The following is a 20,238-nucleotide window of genomic DNA, read 5'->3' as shown; positions in this document are numbered from 1 at the left end:
GTGTGCTCGCGCAGCCACCGCGCCTCTCCGTCCGGCAGTCGGGTGATCCCAGCCCCGGGTTTCCCCCCGCCGGCAGACGCGGAGCGCGCGTACCGAGCTGGGGCGGCGGGGGCCGACCCCGGGCCGTGCGCAAACGCGTGCAGCGCCGGCTCTTTGTGTGTCTGTGTGAGGCTCCACGCCGCCGGGGGCACCATTTTCTGTTTCGCTCAGGACAGGCACATAAAAGGGAAGGTGGCTGCCGCCCGTCGCCGTCCTCTTTCCCTCAGATGCCCTCTGTTGCAGGTTTATTATTACAGTACGGGCCGCGCCGCCTCTCCCTGCGGCCCTGGCGGGCCGCCGGGCTGTTCAGCGCCCTGGCCGACTTCACGGCTGGCACGCCCCCAAACCGCCTCCTCCGCCTCCTTATTTGTCTGAAACGCAACCGCACGTCGAGGCGGAGAAGTCCGCTGGGGGCGGGAGAGGCAGGGACCGGGTGTGTGCGCGCCGTGCTCCCGGGGCGGGGCCGGGACGGCGCACCGACCTGCTGGTCGGCTTTGTCCCCCCAGGGTCCCCGCGCGGCGCAGTCGGGGCGGCGCTGGGAGCGGGGCGGTGCCGGGAGCGGGGCGCCCGGGGTGCAGGGTGCGGGGTGCCGGTGCGCGCGCGCGCCTTGGCGGATCGCCGACGGGGCCCTGAGCCGCGGATTCCTGCCGAGTAAGCAGTCTGGCTCCGCGGCGGCAGCACAGTGGCAGCGAGGCTGGGGCGCTGGCGCCGCGCCAGCCCCATCAGAATTAGCTCATTGTTCACTAGAAGCAGCGAGAGAGAGAGAGAAAGGGAGAGAGAAGAGGGACAGTCTTAGAGAAAGAGAGAGAGAGACAGACAGACAGACACACACACACAGACACACACACTAGGCGAGAGCGCGAGGCAGGGAGACCTTCCCCTCCTTTTTCCAAGGCTGCACTTCTTGGAAGTAAAGCCGGTTTGGGTTTTGTTTCCCTTCCCCCTCCTATCTCCTCTTCCTCCACCCCTTTCCCCTCCCCCTCGCCCTCCCCCATCCCCCAGCTGTCTTTCTAGCATGATGCCCTTTTTCATCCACATTTGTGTTTCAGGTAGAGAGGAGAGAGAGTGAACAGGGAGCGGGGCTTTTGTCTGTAAGTATCTTCCATTCCCATCCCCGGCTGAGAGCGCTGCTTTCTCTTTTGTGTCGATTCCTTGCCGTTGCTCTTAGTTGGACCCTTCAACCCTGCAGAGTTCATGCTTCTTCGCTAAATTGTAAAGAGCTGAAGCGTGTACCTTGGAGAAATTCTGGCATTTTGGTCCTGCTGCATTAAGACTGGAATTTAACTTGGGTTTTTCCTAAAATGCACAAGTTAAGAGGGAGAATTGAATTCTTTAAGGAAGGGGTGGGGTTTTTTGCTTGTTGGTGTGGTTAATTTTTGCTCTTGCTTATAAAGCATTGTTAGGCACTGTTTTGCCTCCTTGCATTAAAAATGCACTTTGGTTCATGCAAGGTCCCCCGACCCCTCTCCTTTTATTTTGTAAAATGAATCCGTGCCCGTTCTCATAATTACTCTTTCAACGCTGCTTCCGAGGGTCTTTTCAGGCATTCGATCTTGCAACACTTTTTTTCTGCATTTTCTTTTAAAGCAGTTAAACTTTGCAGGGGAGGGGGGGGTCACTTAAAAATAAATGACTGGTTTTTTCTTCGTGATAACAACCAGATTTGCTTTTATATGTGTCTGTAATATCATAGGAATACTCTGGGAGCTTAAGCTACCCTTTTCGAGAAGTTTTAGTTTCTCCATTCATCTTAATTTTTGTCCTAACTTAACGCTAACAAAAGAACTCTGTTCTGATGACTTGAAGTTTGAGAGCGAAATCACTGCAGCGTGTACATTAATGTTTATTTGGTTTGGGGAGAAGGGCATAATGGTATATATTCCTGACTTTTTTTTCCCCTCGTGCAGTTTTTTTTTGTGTGTTTTTTTTTTTTTTAAGCACGGAAGGTTATGTAATGCAGTGCCATTTCCAAAAATATCCACTCTGAGGCATTACACTACACGGTGGAAGGCTGATTCCTGTTCTGCTGTCTTGATTGCAAATATACTGCCAGTAGTATGTCTGGGAACAAAGAGCAGCCAGAAAACAATCTATTTTTATCACTTGATTCTACTTTTAAGTTGCTAAACCTATTGAACTTGTGTAATTTAAAAATGAACCAAACACTAAGAATAGCCCAGGACTCTGCAAAGCCAGGTACTAGGGATTCCTTTGTCCCCTGTTTAAGCCTAAAGACTGCTTGGAAAGCTCTTTCAGAAGCCCCAGTGGTTGCAATAATTTGCATGTAACTTACCTTAACCACAGAAAATGGTTATTTGTCTGTAACCTCTCAAGAGGCATTTTTCATTTGCTGACATGTGGTGAGGCTATTTGTCTACTGTATTTAAACGTATTTTGCAGGTTGGTCTCCCTGGACTGAAGAGAGGGAGGGTGCAAGCCCTGGACTGTTAAGATTCTCAAAATGGTAAGAATTGGTCATCAGAGGACATTCTCAGTAGCTTCTTATCAATCTTTATTGCTTATAAATAGCAACCACCCACCTTCAACCCTCCTCAACCCTTCATTGTTCCTACCCCTTCTGACCTTTGAAAGCTTCTATCTCCAGCATGTGGGGTTTTTGCAGTACAGCAATTTATGTGAACTGGATGTGGTGAATTAGACCTTTGGATTTTCAATCACTTTGAATAGAAAACTGAAATTCCTCTTTCAGAAGTGAAGATTTATTTAACTCAACAGAAAAACCATTCTCTTCTTTAAGAAGAGTGTTGTGTTGTGACATTCAGGGAAGGGGTGACAGTTCTCAGGGCTCAAACAAAGCAGTGTGTCTTATATTAGGTATAGGCAGAACCAAAACTTACCCAAAAATTAGGAGCCTGTGTGAAACAAATCAAACAGCTATACAGTGTATGCTGTCCTTAAGAGCAATATATGTGAAATGCATGGATTTCATATTAATATGTCCTGTGCATTGTGTTTTAAATATAATTAGTGTTAACTTTTTCTGATTATAACTTCATTTATGTGAGATCTGTTCAGTTTTAGATCAGGTATGTTAACCTGTAAATGAAAATCCATTTCTGACAAGGATTAGGATCCACATAGAAGGCAGTTTAGTGTTTGAATAAATGGATTAAATAAAGAAATAGATGGAAAACATGTTGAAAACAGCTAAATAACTATATTAATTTTCTATAAAAGATTTTCTCTTTGAAAATAAGGTTTAACTAAAAAAAAATAGAAATGTCATAAAACTTTTCAGTCAAGTACAGTATGTCCTACTGCAGATGTTTGTACTCTTTAAAACACACCTCTGTGCCGTTTAGAATGTGTGATTTCCAAATTTAGGTTTTTTTTTCTTTCTTTAAAACGAGGGTGGAATTTAATGAATCAAAATTGAATCTGATACGCTTGATGTTTTCTTTGAGAGCCACCCAAGTCTGAGCTTCCAAGGAGAAAAATGAATCAGAGGCAATTAGATGAGCTCAGTTTGAATTTTATTAACAAGTAAGCTTTTTGTGTGTGTGTGTACCTCACCTATCATTTCAACAGGTGGGTGTCAAAGTACCAAATAAAATAAGTCCTTGCGTGGATTTAGTTTGATAATGATCAAATTAACTTGAGGTAGAAGGGCAAGAGGGGTGAACATAAAATTAATCAATGGGTTTTATGCAGAAGTTCTTAAGTTCATATTAAATTCCTTATTAGCCATTGTCGTAGAGTAATAGGATGGTAATAAAATGGACTGCTGCAAAGTATTTTTGTTTATTTCATTATTTTTTGCTGTGGTTGGCCACATCGCCTTGTTTTCTAGTTTATCCTAGAACCTCACCCACTCTCTGTCACCATAGATAGACCGTGAAGGTTCACATATATCATAATATATCAAATGACCAATTTAGTGAAACATAAATGTGACCACTGGCCCTGAAAAAATAGCCCTACAGATCAAGTGCAAAGAGTAAATAATGTGTTTCTGTAGTAGTGAGTAGATAGAGCTCTGTAGAAGGCAAGCACGTGTGCCAAAACAGAGCATGAAAGTTGGAACCATTTGAATGCAGAAAAGCAAATGCAAATTATTATTACATGTTAATTTCTTAGAGTTGTCGTTTATGTACGGTGGCAGAATCCAACCCAATATGTATGGTGGCAGAATAGGAAGTCACAATTTGTTGCTCTTGGAAGGCTTTTTACTCATGAAAAAATTCTCGCAACTTTTTGGTGATCCTTTCATCAAGATGTCAGTCCCTTTTGGCACAAGCCCATTGCCTGAAATGAAACCACCGACAGTTACTGTCTATGGGTGATTCCAAGTAACTTTCTAGCAATTCTCTTATTCCGGGGGGACTGGGCACTTAAAGGCCTTGGCATATATCAATGTAGGGGGAAAAAAAAAGTTTCAATTATGTTTTTTAAAAAACTGGTATTAGAGGTGTTTTGAATCTCCTCTTGCACAAAATGAAGTTATAGTCTGTGTTTAATTAAAACTGAAATTTCTTTACCAATCTCTGTAACTGGTTTACTTAGAGTAAAAACCTGGCCCACATATGGTAGAAACTGTTGCTAAGGAAGCAATAGTTTAACGTTCAGCTACCTCTAGAAAGTATATAAGCATACGTTTTCTATTAACTGTATATTTTACTTATATAATTTAAAAAATTAAAGAGGATCCAATTTCAGTATATTTAGCCTGCTGGCAGCTTAGTAAATGGCTTATTCCAAATACAAATTTATAATCAGCTAATTCAAATGTGAGAAATTAACCATTCGACTCCAGAATTCAAAACAGTGATCCCATCTCTAGACTTTTTAAATATTATAAAATTATAATTCATGTTTCACAGCAATAATCTGGAGACGCTCCAGAATGGTGGCATGCCTTCTACGTTACGAACATGTACAACCACCTTGTAGAATACAGGAGGCACCAATGACATTGTACTCTGTGTATGGCACCCTTTGAGCACGACTCCAGAGGGTACCATTTACATACATCATACTGTACGTTGTGGCACCTGGGGTTGTGCCACTCATGGGTACTGTTAAAAAGTTTAATTTTGAATATAATGTACTATATCTTAGCTGACCAGAATATTCTCTTCGATAACTCGTTCCTCAGCCTTTTGTTTCTAGTAAACGTGCCTTTTTTTTTTTTTTTTGCAATTAGCAGGCTATTGTAAATCTGCAGGGTGCTTCAGCATTTCTTTAATTTATATTTGGTTTTTGCTAAATTTTAATTTCTTGGAATATATATATGTCCTTGGTATTTACTTAGGTATTTTATTTTAAATGTACTTGCTTCAGGTGTGTCAGTGAGAAGAACGTATTTCAGAATAAGCAGATGATCCTATTGAATTGTTTGAAAAAATAAATTATTTAATCCAGTGTCAAGGTTAGTCCTGATTTTTAATATGACTATCCCCTGGACAGAAAACTTGCCTCCGAGTATGTTTGTGCAGTGGACTCATAGTGGCATAAGCACGGGCTCATTATATTTTAACAGAGACCTAGGAACTGGAACAATTTAAGTTCTCGCTGAGGCTGATGCTGAGCTTTTCAAAAAGATGAGTTGACTCCATTGTACCGCTCATAGAGCCCTGCTTTCTGTACAGTCTGTGAAGTGGCATTCATGAGCTTACAAGGAGACTCTTTCAATAATCTCTCTATTAACATAAGGTTTCCTTGTTTAAAGAAAAAAGACAAGTATTGGGGAGGGATGAGGTCCTCTTGGTAGCTTGTGGTTTTGGGTTTTGGAATATAAATTTACAAGTCGTTCAGTGACTCTTAATTGTGGAGATGTAGAAGGGTACCTAGGAGGGTAATTTTAGAAGGTCCTGTCTTCTCTTTCACCAGGCCTTCCAGCAGACAGTGAGGGGGAGAATTGGGAATTGTTTGGGGAATTAGGGCAGTAGAGATGATCTGTCAGGGTTTATCTTCAGTCCAACTTCCTCTTGAGCTACATAGATAGTTCAGATAAGAATAAAACAGCTGCACACAGTATCATTCTAGAACGTGTTTCATTTTACCCCACTGAGACAGTTCTTAAAAAGGTGTGTGTAAATCAGATCATTGTAACTATGCTAAAAGAATTCACTTTATTTTAAACCCTAAGGCAAATAACTTCTAAAATATGAAGGCCCCTGTGGTAAGCTAAATGAATAACCCCAGATTATGAGTTTTATACATGTAAATATTCATCTACCTGGTCAGAGACCTGAACTGGCATTCAGATGCATTGAATTGACCTAGGGAGCCTTGGAGTGAAATGCTTCCTTGGTCCTTCATTTTTCTCTTAGTGCCATTCCCGGATGGAAAGTCCTTAAGGCCATATCCTTAGCCAAAGTGAAATGGAGGGTTGAGATAATCTGAATAATTGTGCTTTCAAAAAACAAACAAACTTGATTTTATCTGATTGATCTCGGTAAATGTTGCTGGAGTGACGTGATAGTATGACGAATGCCTGAATTCTGTGTGTAATTCTTGTATTATACAGGAAAAGACTAGGGCTAAGTAATCCTACCAGCAAATCCAACTTAAACATACCAGGGGAAAATGTATTGGATGTGCTTAGGATATGTCATCATGGTTGATCAAGATATAATTGTAAGCTGTTCTGCTTTGAACTGGAAAACAGATAAATCACAAACCTCAGCCCTCATCTGTAGAAATGATGACCACTAAAAATATCATTTATTGGGTCTAAGTTTATCTGAAATGGATATTTCTAGACATACTTTGTACCTAGGGACAAACTTCAACAATTTCTCATCTTGGTCGTTTGAGAAATAGCAGTGATCCTAAAATTGGTCTGCTGGTGTATGACAGGAAACTCTGGTGGCATAGTGGTTAAATGCTGTGGTTGCTAACCAGAAGGCCAGGAGTTTGAATCCCCTGAGCGCTCCTTGGAAACTCTATGGGGCAGTTCAGTTCCTTCCCACAGGGTCGCTATGAATTGGAATCGACTTGACAGCAACAGGTTTGGTTTGGTTTTTTGGTTTAGTGCATGACAAGTATCAGTAGTGGCCCTAGTGGTTTGGGACTTAAGCAGTTCCATGGTTCCCAACTAAATGCTAAATATCAAGTCAGTTGTTAGTAGCAATGACATGGTATCAACCTGGTTTAGCAGTATATTATACTCTCAAGCATTATAAGTTGGATCATCTGTTTTTTTCCTTGTCCAACTAAGTTATAGGCGCCAAAGGGTTTATAAACTCCATATACCAAAAAAACCTCATTGCTATTGAGTCGATTCTGACACATAGTGACCCTATAGGACAGAGTAGAACTGTCCTATAGGGCTTCCAAGGAGCGGCTGGTAGATTGGAACTGCTGACTTTTAGTAGCTGTATCATTTAATCACTGTACCACTGGGACTCCAGACTGCATATACAGTGCTTAGTAGAGTACTGAAATGTATGTTAGAAGCTCAGTAAACATTTGGTCTATGCATGCTAATATCTATAAAGTTGAACATTTTTCTGTTCATTCTTAATGATTTAATCATGTTTGGTTTTGGTGAACTAGAAGTAATTTGAATCCTTAGCTTCTCTTTCTAAAGTGCAAGGAAGCTGAAGTGAATGTAATTTTACTTTTAACAGAAAATTATTTTCTGTTATTCATTAATAGGAGAAAAAAAATTGTGGTTAAGTCATAGTATGCCCACTTGCCAAAAAAGAGTGGCTTTTGATTGCACGTCTTCACTGGCTTTCATAACCACACTCTGAGCAGCATGGTGAGATGCTAGCTCTCTAGGTTGGATCCAGCTCTGGTACTCAAAGCCGGCAGCAGATTTTCCTACAGCCATAAAAACCCTGTGCCTGATTATAGGAGGAGCTCTGCTCCCAGTAGTGACACTTCAAGGCCCTCACTTATTTCCAGTATAACCTGGTTCTCAATATGATAATGATTCCAAGAATACAAGGGTGACATACCTGAAAATACCGAAGAGTGTGAGAAGAGTTAGCAGTAGGATTATGCATTGATTCTCATGTGAGTTGAGCAACAAGTTTTTTTTTTTTTTTTTTTAAGCATTTTATTTGTGCTTGTTTCTTTGCATCGTTGAAGGTATATACTTGGCCTCTGCCCTCAGCGGATTTATATCTTAGTTGTGGAAGGAAGACTATGCTAAGGAACAATGTAAGACATAATCTAGCGCTACATGGTATGATTCAAAAGAGTGATACGGTTGAGGATTAGGGCCTGGGAGGTAGGAATTAAGCTAGAGCCCGAGGTGTATGCAGATGTACAGCGTGAGTGCCACCACTAACTACTCCTTCAGTTGCAGCGGACAGTGCTAATCAACTGTGACATTCATTATTATCACTCAGCCTGGATATGATTTCAGAATCCTCAGTAGGGTATTCTAGGAAGCTATTAACAATAGACTGGAGTTGGCACAAAATTTGAAACCCAGAAATGGACTTCTTCGTGAGAGCAGGTAGTTGGCCTTATTAAGGTTTTTGTCCCTAGTGCTTAACGTCAGTCCTTAGTAAATATTGAGTGAAGGAAGAATTAAGACTACAGGATTTGGGTAGGTTTAGATGAGGGAGAAGAGTATTCCAGATAAAGGAAATATATTTTAAAAAGTATGCTTGCAAAAGTGAGCATAATACATTTTTAGTACTGTGGGGAGATCATCCTCCCTGTTTAGGTCCTCTGTTCTATGAAGTGACAGACCTCAAAAACTGGACCTAGAAGTTAAGGACTTGAGGTACTAAGCAATAGGAAGCCACTGAGCAGGCATCTTAGAGATGGCCCGGGGCTGTCACTCAGGTTACCAACCTGTCTCAGGTTCTTTGCCTTTTGATTGTGCCTGACAGAAAAGAACACACACAGCCATTCACACACTTTCTTTTTCAATGTTCAACTTCCTTTATTGCTGCCTCTTACTCCTCTTGGGCTTGGGCAGGGTGGTGGAGAAAAGGGAGATCCCTAGCTAGAAAGATCTGGAAGGAGAAGGGGAGCTTGCTCCATCCTCTTGCCCCGAGAAAGTGGCAGTACTTCGATCTGCAAATCCCAGCAGGTTCTGCAGTGCCTGCTTGGCCAGAGAGTGTAGGTTGCTGTTAAGCAGGTTACCCAAAAGGAGACACCATGCCTCCCCAGTATGCGGCTAACTGGGTGTCCTACCACCCAAACCCAGTGCCATCGAGTTGAGTAGCCCTGTGCTAGTCAGTTGCAGCCACAGGTGCCCAGCTGCCTCTGTCTCCACTTCTTCCTGATTAGCCAGACATATGTATTCAGAATTAACGCCAACACTAACATCATCATCGTAAAATTGTTTACACTGTGAAGCCTACAGGCTGTTAACTAGTAGTCTGGTGATCATCTAAAGGGATTGTCATCACATGGTACACAAAAGTTGGGGAAAGCCAAGTCAGAGAGGAATTTTTCTGGAATGTATTCTGAATACCATCCAAACAAACCCACTGTCATTGAGTCAGTTGTAATTCACAATGACTATATAGGACAGAGTAGAACTGCCCCATAGGGTTTCCAAGACTGTAAATCTTTACAGAAGCAGACTGCCATATTTTTCTCCCACAGAGCAGGTGGTGGGCTTGAACCGCCGACCTTTTGGTTGGTTGGCAGCCAAGCGCTTTAATCACTGCACCACCAGGGCTCCTTACCAGCACAGAATTCTACCATACACTGTATCAGCTACAAGATTTTCAGCATGAAATGATTCAGTTCTTTTAGCCGCATCGAATGAGTTTGGGCTTTATTCCTAAAGCTTTCAGTAAGAGTGACATTGGCATACGTAAGCGTTGCTTCTTGAATTCTTTATGCTTTCTCCTACCCCGTACTTTTAATTTTTTTCAGCTGTTAACTTTTAGATCTCCATAACTTTAATTTCTGTGGCTTGGCAGTCATGCCAGAAACTATGTGAATTAATCCTTTATTTTGAGCCATAATGGAATATATCTTCTTAGACGGACCAGACCACTTATTCTAAACATGCCCTAGGATTCCCTTCTGTGCTTTTCTTACTCAGTCCTAGAAGGAATATACCTCCTGACAAAGTACAACCCTTCTTCAAGACTGGATTTAAATGACAATTCCTTTATCAATCTCCTGCTCCCCTGTAAACACACCTCTAACATTCTATGTGTAGCTGGCTTATTCTGCATGTTTTTCTACCCTCCAGGATCGTAAATTTGAAGCAGGGACATGGACACACTAGTAACTGAACATCATCCCTCTTTTCTTGGTAACAGTTGAGACTACGATACCTCATTTTTTACTTTTCCTTTATTAGGATGATGAATGCAGATGTGGAAAATTTTTATCGTTGAGAGGGGACCCTCGACCAGCTAGTGAGGCATTTAGGGTTCTCTTTTTACAAAGTGAAAGGAAACCCAAACCTTCATTGATAGACTCTAATGAGACCTTAGAGCATGTGCCACACCTATGAACCTCTGATCTCTGCACCGATACCTAACCGGGAATCTGGCACATCCTCAGGGGTCAGTAAATGTCTGTGGAGTAAAGGAGTGAGTCAGTGATCATGGATTCACAGAGGTCTTACATTTCTGGGCAGAACCACGTTGCCCGCCTTGGGATTTGCAACTAGTAACAGCCTATCCCTAAGAAAGGTGATCCAACCGAATGTGGAAATTATCGAACAATATCATTAACACACGCAAGCAAAGTTTTGCTGAAGATCATTCAAAAACAGCTGCAGCAGTGTATCGACAGGGAACTGCCAGAAATTCAGGCCAAATTCAGAAGAGGACATGGAACCAGGGATATCATTGCTGATGTCAGATGGATCCTGGCTGAAAGCAGAGAATACCAGAAGGATGTTTACCTGTGTTTTATTGGCTATGCAAAGGCATTCGACTGTGTGGGTCATAACAAATTATGGATAACATTGCGAAGAATGGGAATTCCAGAACAGTTAATTGTGCTCTTGAGGAACCTGTACATAGATCAAGAGGCAGTTGTTCAGACAGAACAAGGGGATACCGAATGGTTTAAAGTCAGGAAAGGTGTGCGTCAGGGTTGTATTCTTTCACCATACCTATTCAGTCAGTATGCTGAGCAAATAATCTGAGAAGCTGGACTATACGAAGAAGAATGGGACATGGTGATTGGAGGAAGACTCATTAACAACCTGTGTTATGCAGATGACACAACCTTGCTTGCTGAAAGTGAAGAGGACTTGAAGCACTTACTAATGAAAATCAAAGACCACAGCCTTCACTATGGATTACTCCTCAACATAAAACAAAAATCCTCACAACTGGACCAATAAGCCCATCATGATAAACGGAGAAAAGATTGAAGTTGTCAAGGATTTCATTTTACTTGGATCCACAATCAACACCTGTGAAAGCAAGCAGTCAAGAAATCAAAAGATGCATTGCATCGGGCAAATTTGCTGTAAAGGACCTCTTTAAAGTGTTGAAAAGCCAAGATGTCACCTTGAAGACTAAGGTGCGCCTGACCCAAGCCATGGTATTTTCAATCACATCATATACATGTGGAAGCTGGACAGTGAATAAGGAAGACCAAAGAAGAATTGATGCCTTTGAATTGTGGTGTTGCCGAAGAATATTGAATGTATCGTGAACTGCCAAAAGAACGAACAAATCTGTGTTGGAAGAAGCATAACCAGAATGCTCCTTAGAAGCAAGGATGGCAAGACTGCATCTTACATATTTTGGATATGTTGTCAGGAGGGATCAGTCCCTGGAGAAGGACATCATGCTTGGTAAAGTACAGGGTCAGGGGAAAAGGGGAAGACCCTCAGTGAGATGGATCTACATAGTGGCTGAAACACTAGGCTCAAGCATAACAACGATTGTAAGGATGGCTCAGGACTGGGCAGTGTTTCGTTCTGTGGTACATGGGGTCGCTATGAGTTGCAGCTGACTCGATGGCACCTAACAACAACAGCCTGAGACTTTGCATAGTTGAGACAGTGTGAATTAAAAAATTGTAGTCCAGGAAATGAGATGACTACACAAACATGAACTTACTGCTGAAAAGCCACTCTCACTGGATGTTTTTTTAAGGCTCAGTGTTAGGGAGGTGAGAGGGGAGCATTGAGTGAAATCTAAGCCTGCTACAGAAAGAAAGAACTAAATTGTGGAGTACCGTCTTTCTTCTTCTTTAGGCAGAAGATGACCTGATAGAGGCCGGGAAGTTAGTTTGATATGGTGTTGAAAGGGGAATCTCCTTTTAGGGCAGAGTCACACAGCTCATCCAGAACGGTGGCTGTGGAACACCATTATGCACTAGTTTATTAATGGTGTTTTTCCAGCAGGAAGCAGAGTTTTGTTTCTCAGGATATCTGCTTTGGTCTCATAAGGTAATGAAATCTTTTAAAATAGAATTATTGCCTCTTACTACCTTAGAATGGTTTCCAGTATAGACTTTTTGCCTTAAAAATATTATGATTATCTGGATGGATATATTTTTTACCCTTGGTTTTAGACTTGCTTGGATCAGTGTTCATCCTTACTTTCATAAGGTAAAATACAACTTGCGTTCAAAAAGAAGTAAAAGATGCATCAGAGAATGGCTAATGAAAGGAAGGTCTGTTTGCCCCTTTTAATTGGAAATTGGGAGCGAGAGTCATCGATTGGAAAGGAAAAGGAGGATAGCTGAAGAGTTGTTGCCAATAAAAATGCTGAACCAAAGACTCATACCAATGAGTAAAACAAGAGGGAAATTCATAATGTGCACAGAAATTTTGGTGGGCTTGACCAGCCCTTGCTCTGCTCCCTTCTCTACTCCAGATCACCATCGCACCCACTGTCCTTTGATTACTGGGGCAGGTAACAACCTTCTTGGCTGAATTGTGGTTGGTACAGTTCCAGCAGGGAAAAGTACTGCTGTTCAGTGGCTGAACAGGGAGAAATCCACAAAGAGTTGTTTTGTTTAAAATGGGTCGAGGCATTTTGAGGACACTTTTTTGGATAAAACTATTCTTGGACAGGAAAGAGTAGAACTTAGGAGATATGGCTTCTTTGACCACCAACATTCAGAACTGTCAAGGAAAAACTATAGTCAGTAATTAGATGGATAAAACTTATTGACTAGGATACTTAAAAACATCACAAGTAGGGGTGTATTACTAAGTGCTTCATCCAGAAAGTACTGTTGGATGCTCTTCATTAAGTCATTGTAGTGAAAGTTACTCAAAAGGCTTACTGGGACCACAATGGTCTCAAAGGCTGTTCTCTGTGTGGGACTTCCAAGTTGCTGGATGGTTAAGAGAAGTAGAATTTTCAAAGATGAATCGTATTAATTGGCCTACCTCTTTCCTGAGGACACTTCTTAGGGTTTGGGGGGCTTAGCTTTAAAAACCTATTTGAAAAATGTGTTGTTTTTGTTTTTTTTGCTACTTTGCCACTTTTAGCCCAAACTAATGGGACTTGCTCTTTGATAAGGTATTCACTCTATAGGATTTAAAGTTTTCTCCCAAATATTTGGTACTTCACAAAAGTTACCCACTTACTTACCAGTTGCTGATGAGTGGACCCTGACTCATGGCAACCCCGCGTGTATCAAAGTAGAATTGTGCTCTGTGGTGTATATAAGTACTTCATAAATATTTCTTGATTGACTGGGTAATTGAGATTACATACCCAACCAGTTCAGTTAATACAGGATCAAAAATTATGCCTCTGTCTTCCCTGAGTCCTCCTCATGTTCATACTTCTAGTTCTTAATTACCTGGATTTGACTCTGCCTAAAGCCTGGTGCTCTGAATCATGGTGGAGTCTCCATTTCCTGCTGCTCTGTGGAGGCTTGGATCTAATGATACATCATGAAATGCCCCTGGACCTTTAATATTTTGCTTACTCCTTGATAATAGAATCTTAAATTGTTCTGATGTTGTTATCAAGGTCTGGGAGCCAAGTTTCTATATCTTTTTATTTAATCGTCATTAAGCCTATTCTTTTTCCCTTTTATTTTCCTGAGGATTGCTTTTTAAACTTTGATTTTCTTATATGGGACTCGACCATCTACACTGTCACAATTAAATTTGTTCTTTGGCACCATAGAAATAATTCATATGATAATTAATGGGATTTTTTTTTTTTTTTTACTAAATTGATCAGCGGTTCCTATGCCATATTGGTTACACAAAGCCAGAGGGCATCACATCTTTCACTGATTGAATACGGTACTTAACGTATAGTCTCAGGGTCAAATACTGTTATACTTGCTATTTTGTACCTTCATGATTATACTAACAATTGGCTAGTTATCCTGTCTCCATCTTCCTATTTTTCTGCCTTCAGAACTGTCTGCTTTTTTAATGCATTAGTGAAAAATTTCCAAATGGACTCAGATTAAATTTATTTTTCTTCCTGAATTACCATTCTTAGTATTTATACTCTGCCTCTCTGGTCCAGTAAGTGTTTGTTTTCTTCTTCAGTTAGGATCGTTTTATAGTTTTATGCAGCGTGTGGTTTGTGTATCTGCAGATCATTGATAAAGATAAAATTTTGATTTTCTTTTAACTAAGCAGTTTTAAATTGATTAAAATTTTAAAAAGCAGAATAACAGTGACCATGATTTCAAATGCATGTGATGAAAGAGATTCTGAATTAGGCTGTCCGTGGATAAGCCATCTCAGAAGGAGTTGTTGGAGAGTTCATCTGGGGGTCATATTAAAACCATTTGGTTTCTCAGCAAATGCCCTTTGTAATTAGCTGCAGTGATTGCTAGATATTTGTATTGTGCTGAACATTTCCTTCCAGGGAAAACTGGAATAAGATAAAACCATGATTACCAGTGTTGTTTGGGTTAAATGAGCCCAAAGTCCTAATGCAACCAAGGCAACTTGCTGCCCTAAGACCAGTCTTTCCTCAATGACTGTGACAACACACAGACATTGAGGAGCAAGCCCTTCTGTGTCCTCAAACTACACTGATTTTTTTTTTTTTGTAAGTTATTTTTGAAGGGCAGCTATTTACTGGAAATACTGGCAGCAGGACAACAAATATCTTTGGGAAAATTACTCTTGACAGTAGGTGTCAGAAATCCATCTAAGTGTCATCACAAGAGCACTAAGAGAAGATGCTCAAGAGCTACTTAAGGTCACTGAAAACAGGCTCCAGTGGTCAGGGGGCTTCATGGCAGTACTCCAGTGGCTCTAGGGAAATAGCAATCCATATTCAGAGGCTGTGTCTTACCTTATGGACAGAGAGGCTGGGTTTGAGTCCTGGTTCCCCCATTTTTTGATTATGTGACCTTGGGCAGGTCCCCTGACTGCTCTCACTCAGGTGTGAGGATGATAATAATGATAGCAAAGACAGATCCACTTAACTATGTGCCTGACTCATTCATTTCATTCTGGCAACAAAACTATGAGAATTAAATGAATACACTGAGAAAACATATATATGTACAAATATGCATATAACAAAAATTTAAAATTCATAATTATAGTGACCATATAGAGAGAGAGAGAGTGTAAATGGTTACACCCTGAACTACTAACTAAAAGGTTCGTTGTTCAAACCTCCTCAGAGGTGTCTCAGAAGACAGACCTGGCAATCTGTTTTCAAAAGGCCACGGCCTTGAAAACCCTATGGAACAGTTCTACTCTGCACACGTGGGGCCTCTGTGAGTTGCGGTCAACTCAACAACAACTAACTACAACATAAACCAGTTGCTATTGAATCAGCCCTGACTCATGGTGACCTCGTGTGTCAGAGAAGAACTGTGCTCCTTAACAGTTTTCATTGGCTGATTTTCGGAAGTAGATTGCCAAGCCTTTCTTCTTAGTTTGTTTTAGTCTGGAAGCTCCACTGAAGCTTTCTCAACACCACAGCAACACACAAGCCTCCACTGACAGACAACTGGTGGCTGTGCTCGAGGTGCTTTGGCTTGGATCCCTGGTCTCCGGAACGTTGTTGTTAAACAATTTTTTTTTTTTAACTAGGTGCCATCAAATTGGTTCCGACTCATAGCGACCCTATGTACCACAGAACGAAACACTGCCCGGTCTTGCGCCATCATTACAATCTTTGTTATGCTTGAGCCCATTGTGGCAGCCACTGTGTCAGTCCATCTCGTTGAGGGTCTTCCTCTTTTCCCCTGACCCTGTATTTTACCAAGCATGATGTCTTTCTCCAGGGACTGATCCCTCCTGACAATATGTCCATCCTTGCTTCAAAGGAACATTCTGGTTGTACTTCTTCCAACACAGATTTGTTCGTTCTTTTGGCAGTCCATGGTATATTCAATATTCTTCAGCAACACCACAATTCCAAGGCGTCAGTTCTTCTTCAGTCTTCCTTATTCACTGTCCAGCTTGCACATGCACATGATGTGATTGAAAATACCATGGCTTGGGTCAGGCGCACCTTAAGTCTTCAAGGTGACATTTTTGCTTTTCAACACTTTAAAGAGGGCCTTTGCAGCAGATTGCCCAGTGCAATGCATCTTTTGATTTCTTGACTGCTGCTTCCATGGGTGTTGATTGTGGATCTAAGTAAAATGAAGTCCTTGACAACTTCAATCTTTTCTCCGTTTGTCATGATGCAGCTTATTGGTCCAGTTGTGAGGGTATTTGTTTCCTTTATGTTGAGGCGTAATGCATACTGAAGGCTATGGTCTTTGATCTTCATCAGTAAGTGCTTCAAGTCTCTTCACTTTCAGCAAGCAAGGATGTGTCACTTGCATAACGCAGGTTGTTAATGAGTCTTCCTCCAATCCTGATGCCGCATTCATATTGTCCAGCTTCTCGGATTATTTGCTAAGCATACAGATATGAATAGGTATGGTGAAAGGATACAACCCTGACATACACCTTTCCTGACTTTAAACCACTCAGTATCCCCTTGTTCTGTCTGAACAACTGCCTCTTGATCTATGTACAGGTTCCTTATGAGCACCATGGTCTCCTGCATGGAAGGCGAGAATCCTGCTACTGAAGCACCACTGCCCTCTGGAAGCTTCTTAGTGGCCTCTTTTTGGCCTGAGCACTTAGAGCATGTCTATATTTTTCACTTTTATTTTTTAAATCAAAAGTCTCATAATGAGGTAGCCTCTGATTTAAACCAATTTTAATTATATCCTCCCCAAATAGAAACCACCCCCTCCCTCAATTTAGTGGTGTGTTATAATGCTGTTTGCTGTTGAAGAGATATCAGTGTTTAAATGACCAGGATGGTGCAAGACAAGCATTGAGCTGTGAAATGGCTTTTGCTAAATGCCGAGGGGTTTGCAGCTGCCAGCAGAAGTGGTTGCATTGATGGAAAGAATGAATAGTTTCTTTTGGAATGAGCATTTTGGGAGAAAATGCAGGCTTTTTGGAGATCTCAGCCTTGTACATGTCAACAAGAGGAATGTTATGAAAAGTCAGAAAACTCCTCAAAAGCAACTGGCTATCTCATCATCCACCCAGACCAAGAAAAACCCCACCTCCACATGTCTAGATAAATACTTACCTCACCGAGCTTTGACTGAGGATTTTAATAAAAGAAATCCTCTGATTTTTGAGCAGTTATTTTTCCATGTTGGTGATGAAAACTTTTCATACAACTTTAATGGATAGCCCAGGAAAAAGAAAAAAATAGCATTCTTGGTGATTAGAAATCAGATTTAGTTATCTGAGGGTGAAATCCAGCATGCCTGAAATTATGCAACCCAGCTAATAAAAGCGAGTCTAGATGTTTTCTGTTAATCTTGGAATGTTGTTGGAAAAAGCCCTGCACCTCCAGATGTCTAGTATTGGAAAGCAGATCAACAGCATTACTGTTCTTTGTGGCAAACAATACAGTTTCAGAAATTCACAATTGCCATTTGGTGCTGGGCATAGGATAGCGTTAGTGTTCAAGTTTTCTTTCTCCCTTTCCTTCCTCCCTCCCTTCTTTCCTTTATCTTAAAATAGGAGAAACATAGGAAAATGTAGTGTTTATTTCTAATTTCTTGATTACAAATGAAAAACAGTTTATATAATAGAATTAGGTGGTCCAGACTTAGAACTCAGATGTGCTATGTAAATATTTACTCTGATTCCATTCCAGGGAGGTAAGAGATTTTGATTAACATATTTGTGGAGGTCAGTGGGGCAAGGAAAAGCTTATGCTGTGCTTAAATGCCTGAGGGGCTTTTTTGTATAACAAAGGCCAGTGTTTTTTTTCTTGCTGAAAAGAGCAAATATCTTGTATTGCAGCCTTTACTTTCATTGTTCATTCACAAACTGCATAATCTCAAACCAGAGTTTTAAAAAGCTGCTTTATTTTTTTCCCCTTTGTTTGGAAAGTCTCTTCTTAGATATTCCTTATGAAATTTGTTTCCAGGCTTTATTCTTGCACTTTTTCTGCTGGTTTAATTGGGTTCTTATCAGCAGGTTTGTACTTTGTTTTGTCTTCACTGCTGAAAAGAAAAATCACCCATTAAAAGTCAAGATCTGAAGTGCTGAACTTAATTCCTTGAGTCCAGTGCACAAATTGGCTCTGATTACTGTACCAGGCTGACCTCCAGCCCAGGGGAGGATGACTTGGCAGAAATCTGAGAATTCCTCGATCAGTGACTCCCTTTTTTGGATTTATGGAGTCTTTAGGTGGATTGCTTTGTACTAAGCACGTTCCTATTGGAGAGGAATGAGGCTGGGTTGAGAGGAGGAGTTTGCGCAACACAAGTGTTTGCAGCTGGCCATGGCGTTCGTGGCGCTACAGTTAGGCAGCTGCTGCTGCGCCTTGCCTTGAACCATCCACTGTAAAAGCCCCAAAAACTTGCACAATGACCGGTTTTAAATAGCGGTAAAAAGAAAAGTCAGATAATGTTAACCTTTTGTGGTTTGCTACTGACTTGGTTTGTTGCTTCCCTCCAAAGTCTTTGCTCTTATTCTTAGAAATCAAATTTTAAAGACTCAACGGCCAAACAAGCCGAGTATTATATTGTAGAACAGAGTAACTGTGAAAGCTCTTTGTGCAGACGATTAATTTTGCACGTAAACACTTTCATTTTTTTGCCAGCGAGATTTCCTTTTCCTTTCTCTGCCTCGTTTAAGTCTAGAAATAAAATTCCACAGCTGTCAAGTTCCCACTTACTCACCACCAGCCTCTCAAGATGGCTTCACAATGAGCTGAGTGAATTGAGACGATTCCACTGTTAGTGTCCACACAGGTGGTTCGTACACCCCCCACTCACAGAGTGAGGAATTACAAATCTCCTGCCTGCCTGACATGTAGTGATGGAGAAAGTCATCATCTCCTGCGTGATATTAATGAACCGTGGATCTTTTCTGTGTCCACATTGGGCACATACACCTAAAGCAAAGCTAATGCCAGTGGGCAGAACCGATCTGTGAGCTCTCAGCCTCTTCCTTGTAGAACCACAGTTGTCTCCCCCACCACCATGTCTACATCTTAACGACTTGTCCTGCCACGGAAACTCTAAGAGTGTCAGCAGGTGTTGTAATACGGTAGAACCACAAAGGCTGTCCTTTCCTTTCCAGCCGGAGCGCATTTCTAGCTGTTGAGTGCAGTAGTCAGGTACGGAAATGCAGGCCTTATGGAATAGGTGCTTGTGATGCTTTCTCTGTAATTCCTCATTACTAATAAGGGCCAACACCTGTCAGTGTGTGTCTGAGTTTGTGTGTGTGTTTAAATTAGGTCACCGCATGTTTCATTTAGTTTCCAAACCAGAATGTTTACCAACTTGGACATTAACTAACACTGATTCTGCTTTCCAGGATGTGTGGAGGTTACATACATTGTCTGAACAGCCCAAATGTTCCGTGTCTTTATCCTTTGGTCTCCTAGTTGAGATGCATTTCCCTCAGTGTGTGCTTCATCTCTAAGCAGCAACCGCAGGATTAGACTGATCTCTAAGACTGGGTCTCTAGAGAGACAAGCTCAGTGCATCATCTTTTGGCACCATCTAGGCTTTGATGTAATGCTGTTGAGAGAAAATGATCCTTGTAACTCATTTATGGTTTCACTTTACATTCTGCTCTCTCACATGACCAGCAACACCTGGGAGCAGTGTGGCTTTTGAGGAAGCTTCTTACTAGCACCACTTCAAAGAGTATTTGCAGAAAGGAAGTGCATATATACTCACATAAGTTCCCCTTGTATTACAGGACTAGGTTTCACAACCCACTGGCCAATTAGGCAGAGTAGGACATGTACACATGCAGAGACACACTGTTCACTTGGCAGAGAGATTGTGAAATATACCCCTTTGCTGCTCAGAGAGTTAATTATGCAAGTTGGACACCTGCTACCC

The 20,238-nt window shown here is 41.4% G+C and overlaps 1 protein-coding gene across 3 annotated transcripts in view; it reads left to right on the top strand.

Moving 5' to 3' along the window:
* Positions 1 to 484: 484 nt before the first annotated feature.
* The window catches only part of NREP (neuronal regeneration related protein), a 38,026-nt gene continuing 18,272 nt past the window's right edge, over positions 485 to 20,238 (top strand). Inside the window, exons 1-3 of one of the 3 annotated variants that reach the window (XM_049872137.1) lie at positions 485 to 690; positions 1,093 to 1,130; positions 2,440 to 2,503. In XM_049872137.1, coding sequence (XP_049728094.1) covers positions 2,501 to 2,503 — 3 coding nt within the window. In that variant the 5' untranslated portion in view covers positions 485 to 690; positions 1,093 to 1,130; positions 2,440 to 2,500. The other 2 variants (XM_049872123.1, XM_049872129.1) reach the window with 2 other exon arrangements.

The sequence above is a fragment of the Elephas maximus genome, chromosome 2 (genome assembly GCF_024166365.1).
Source record: "Elephas maximus indicus isolate mEleMax1 chromosome 2, mEleMax1 primary haplotype, whole genome shotgun sequence".
NCBI lineage: Eukaryota > Metazoa > Chordata > Mammalia > Proboscidea > Elephantidae > Elephas > Elephas maximus.
The sequence above is the reverse complement of the archived record's forward strand: the minus strand, read 5'-3'. Positions and strand labels throughout refer to the sequence as shown.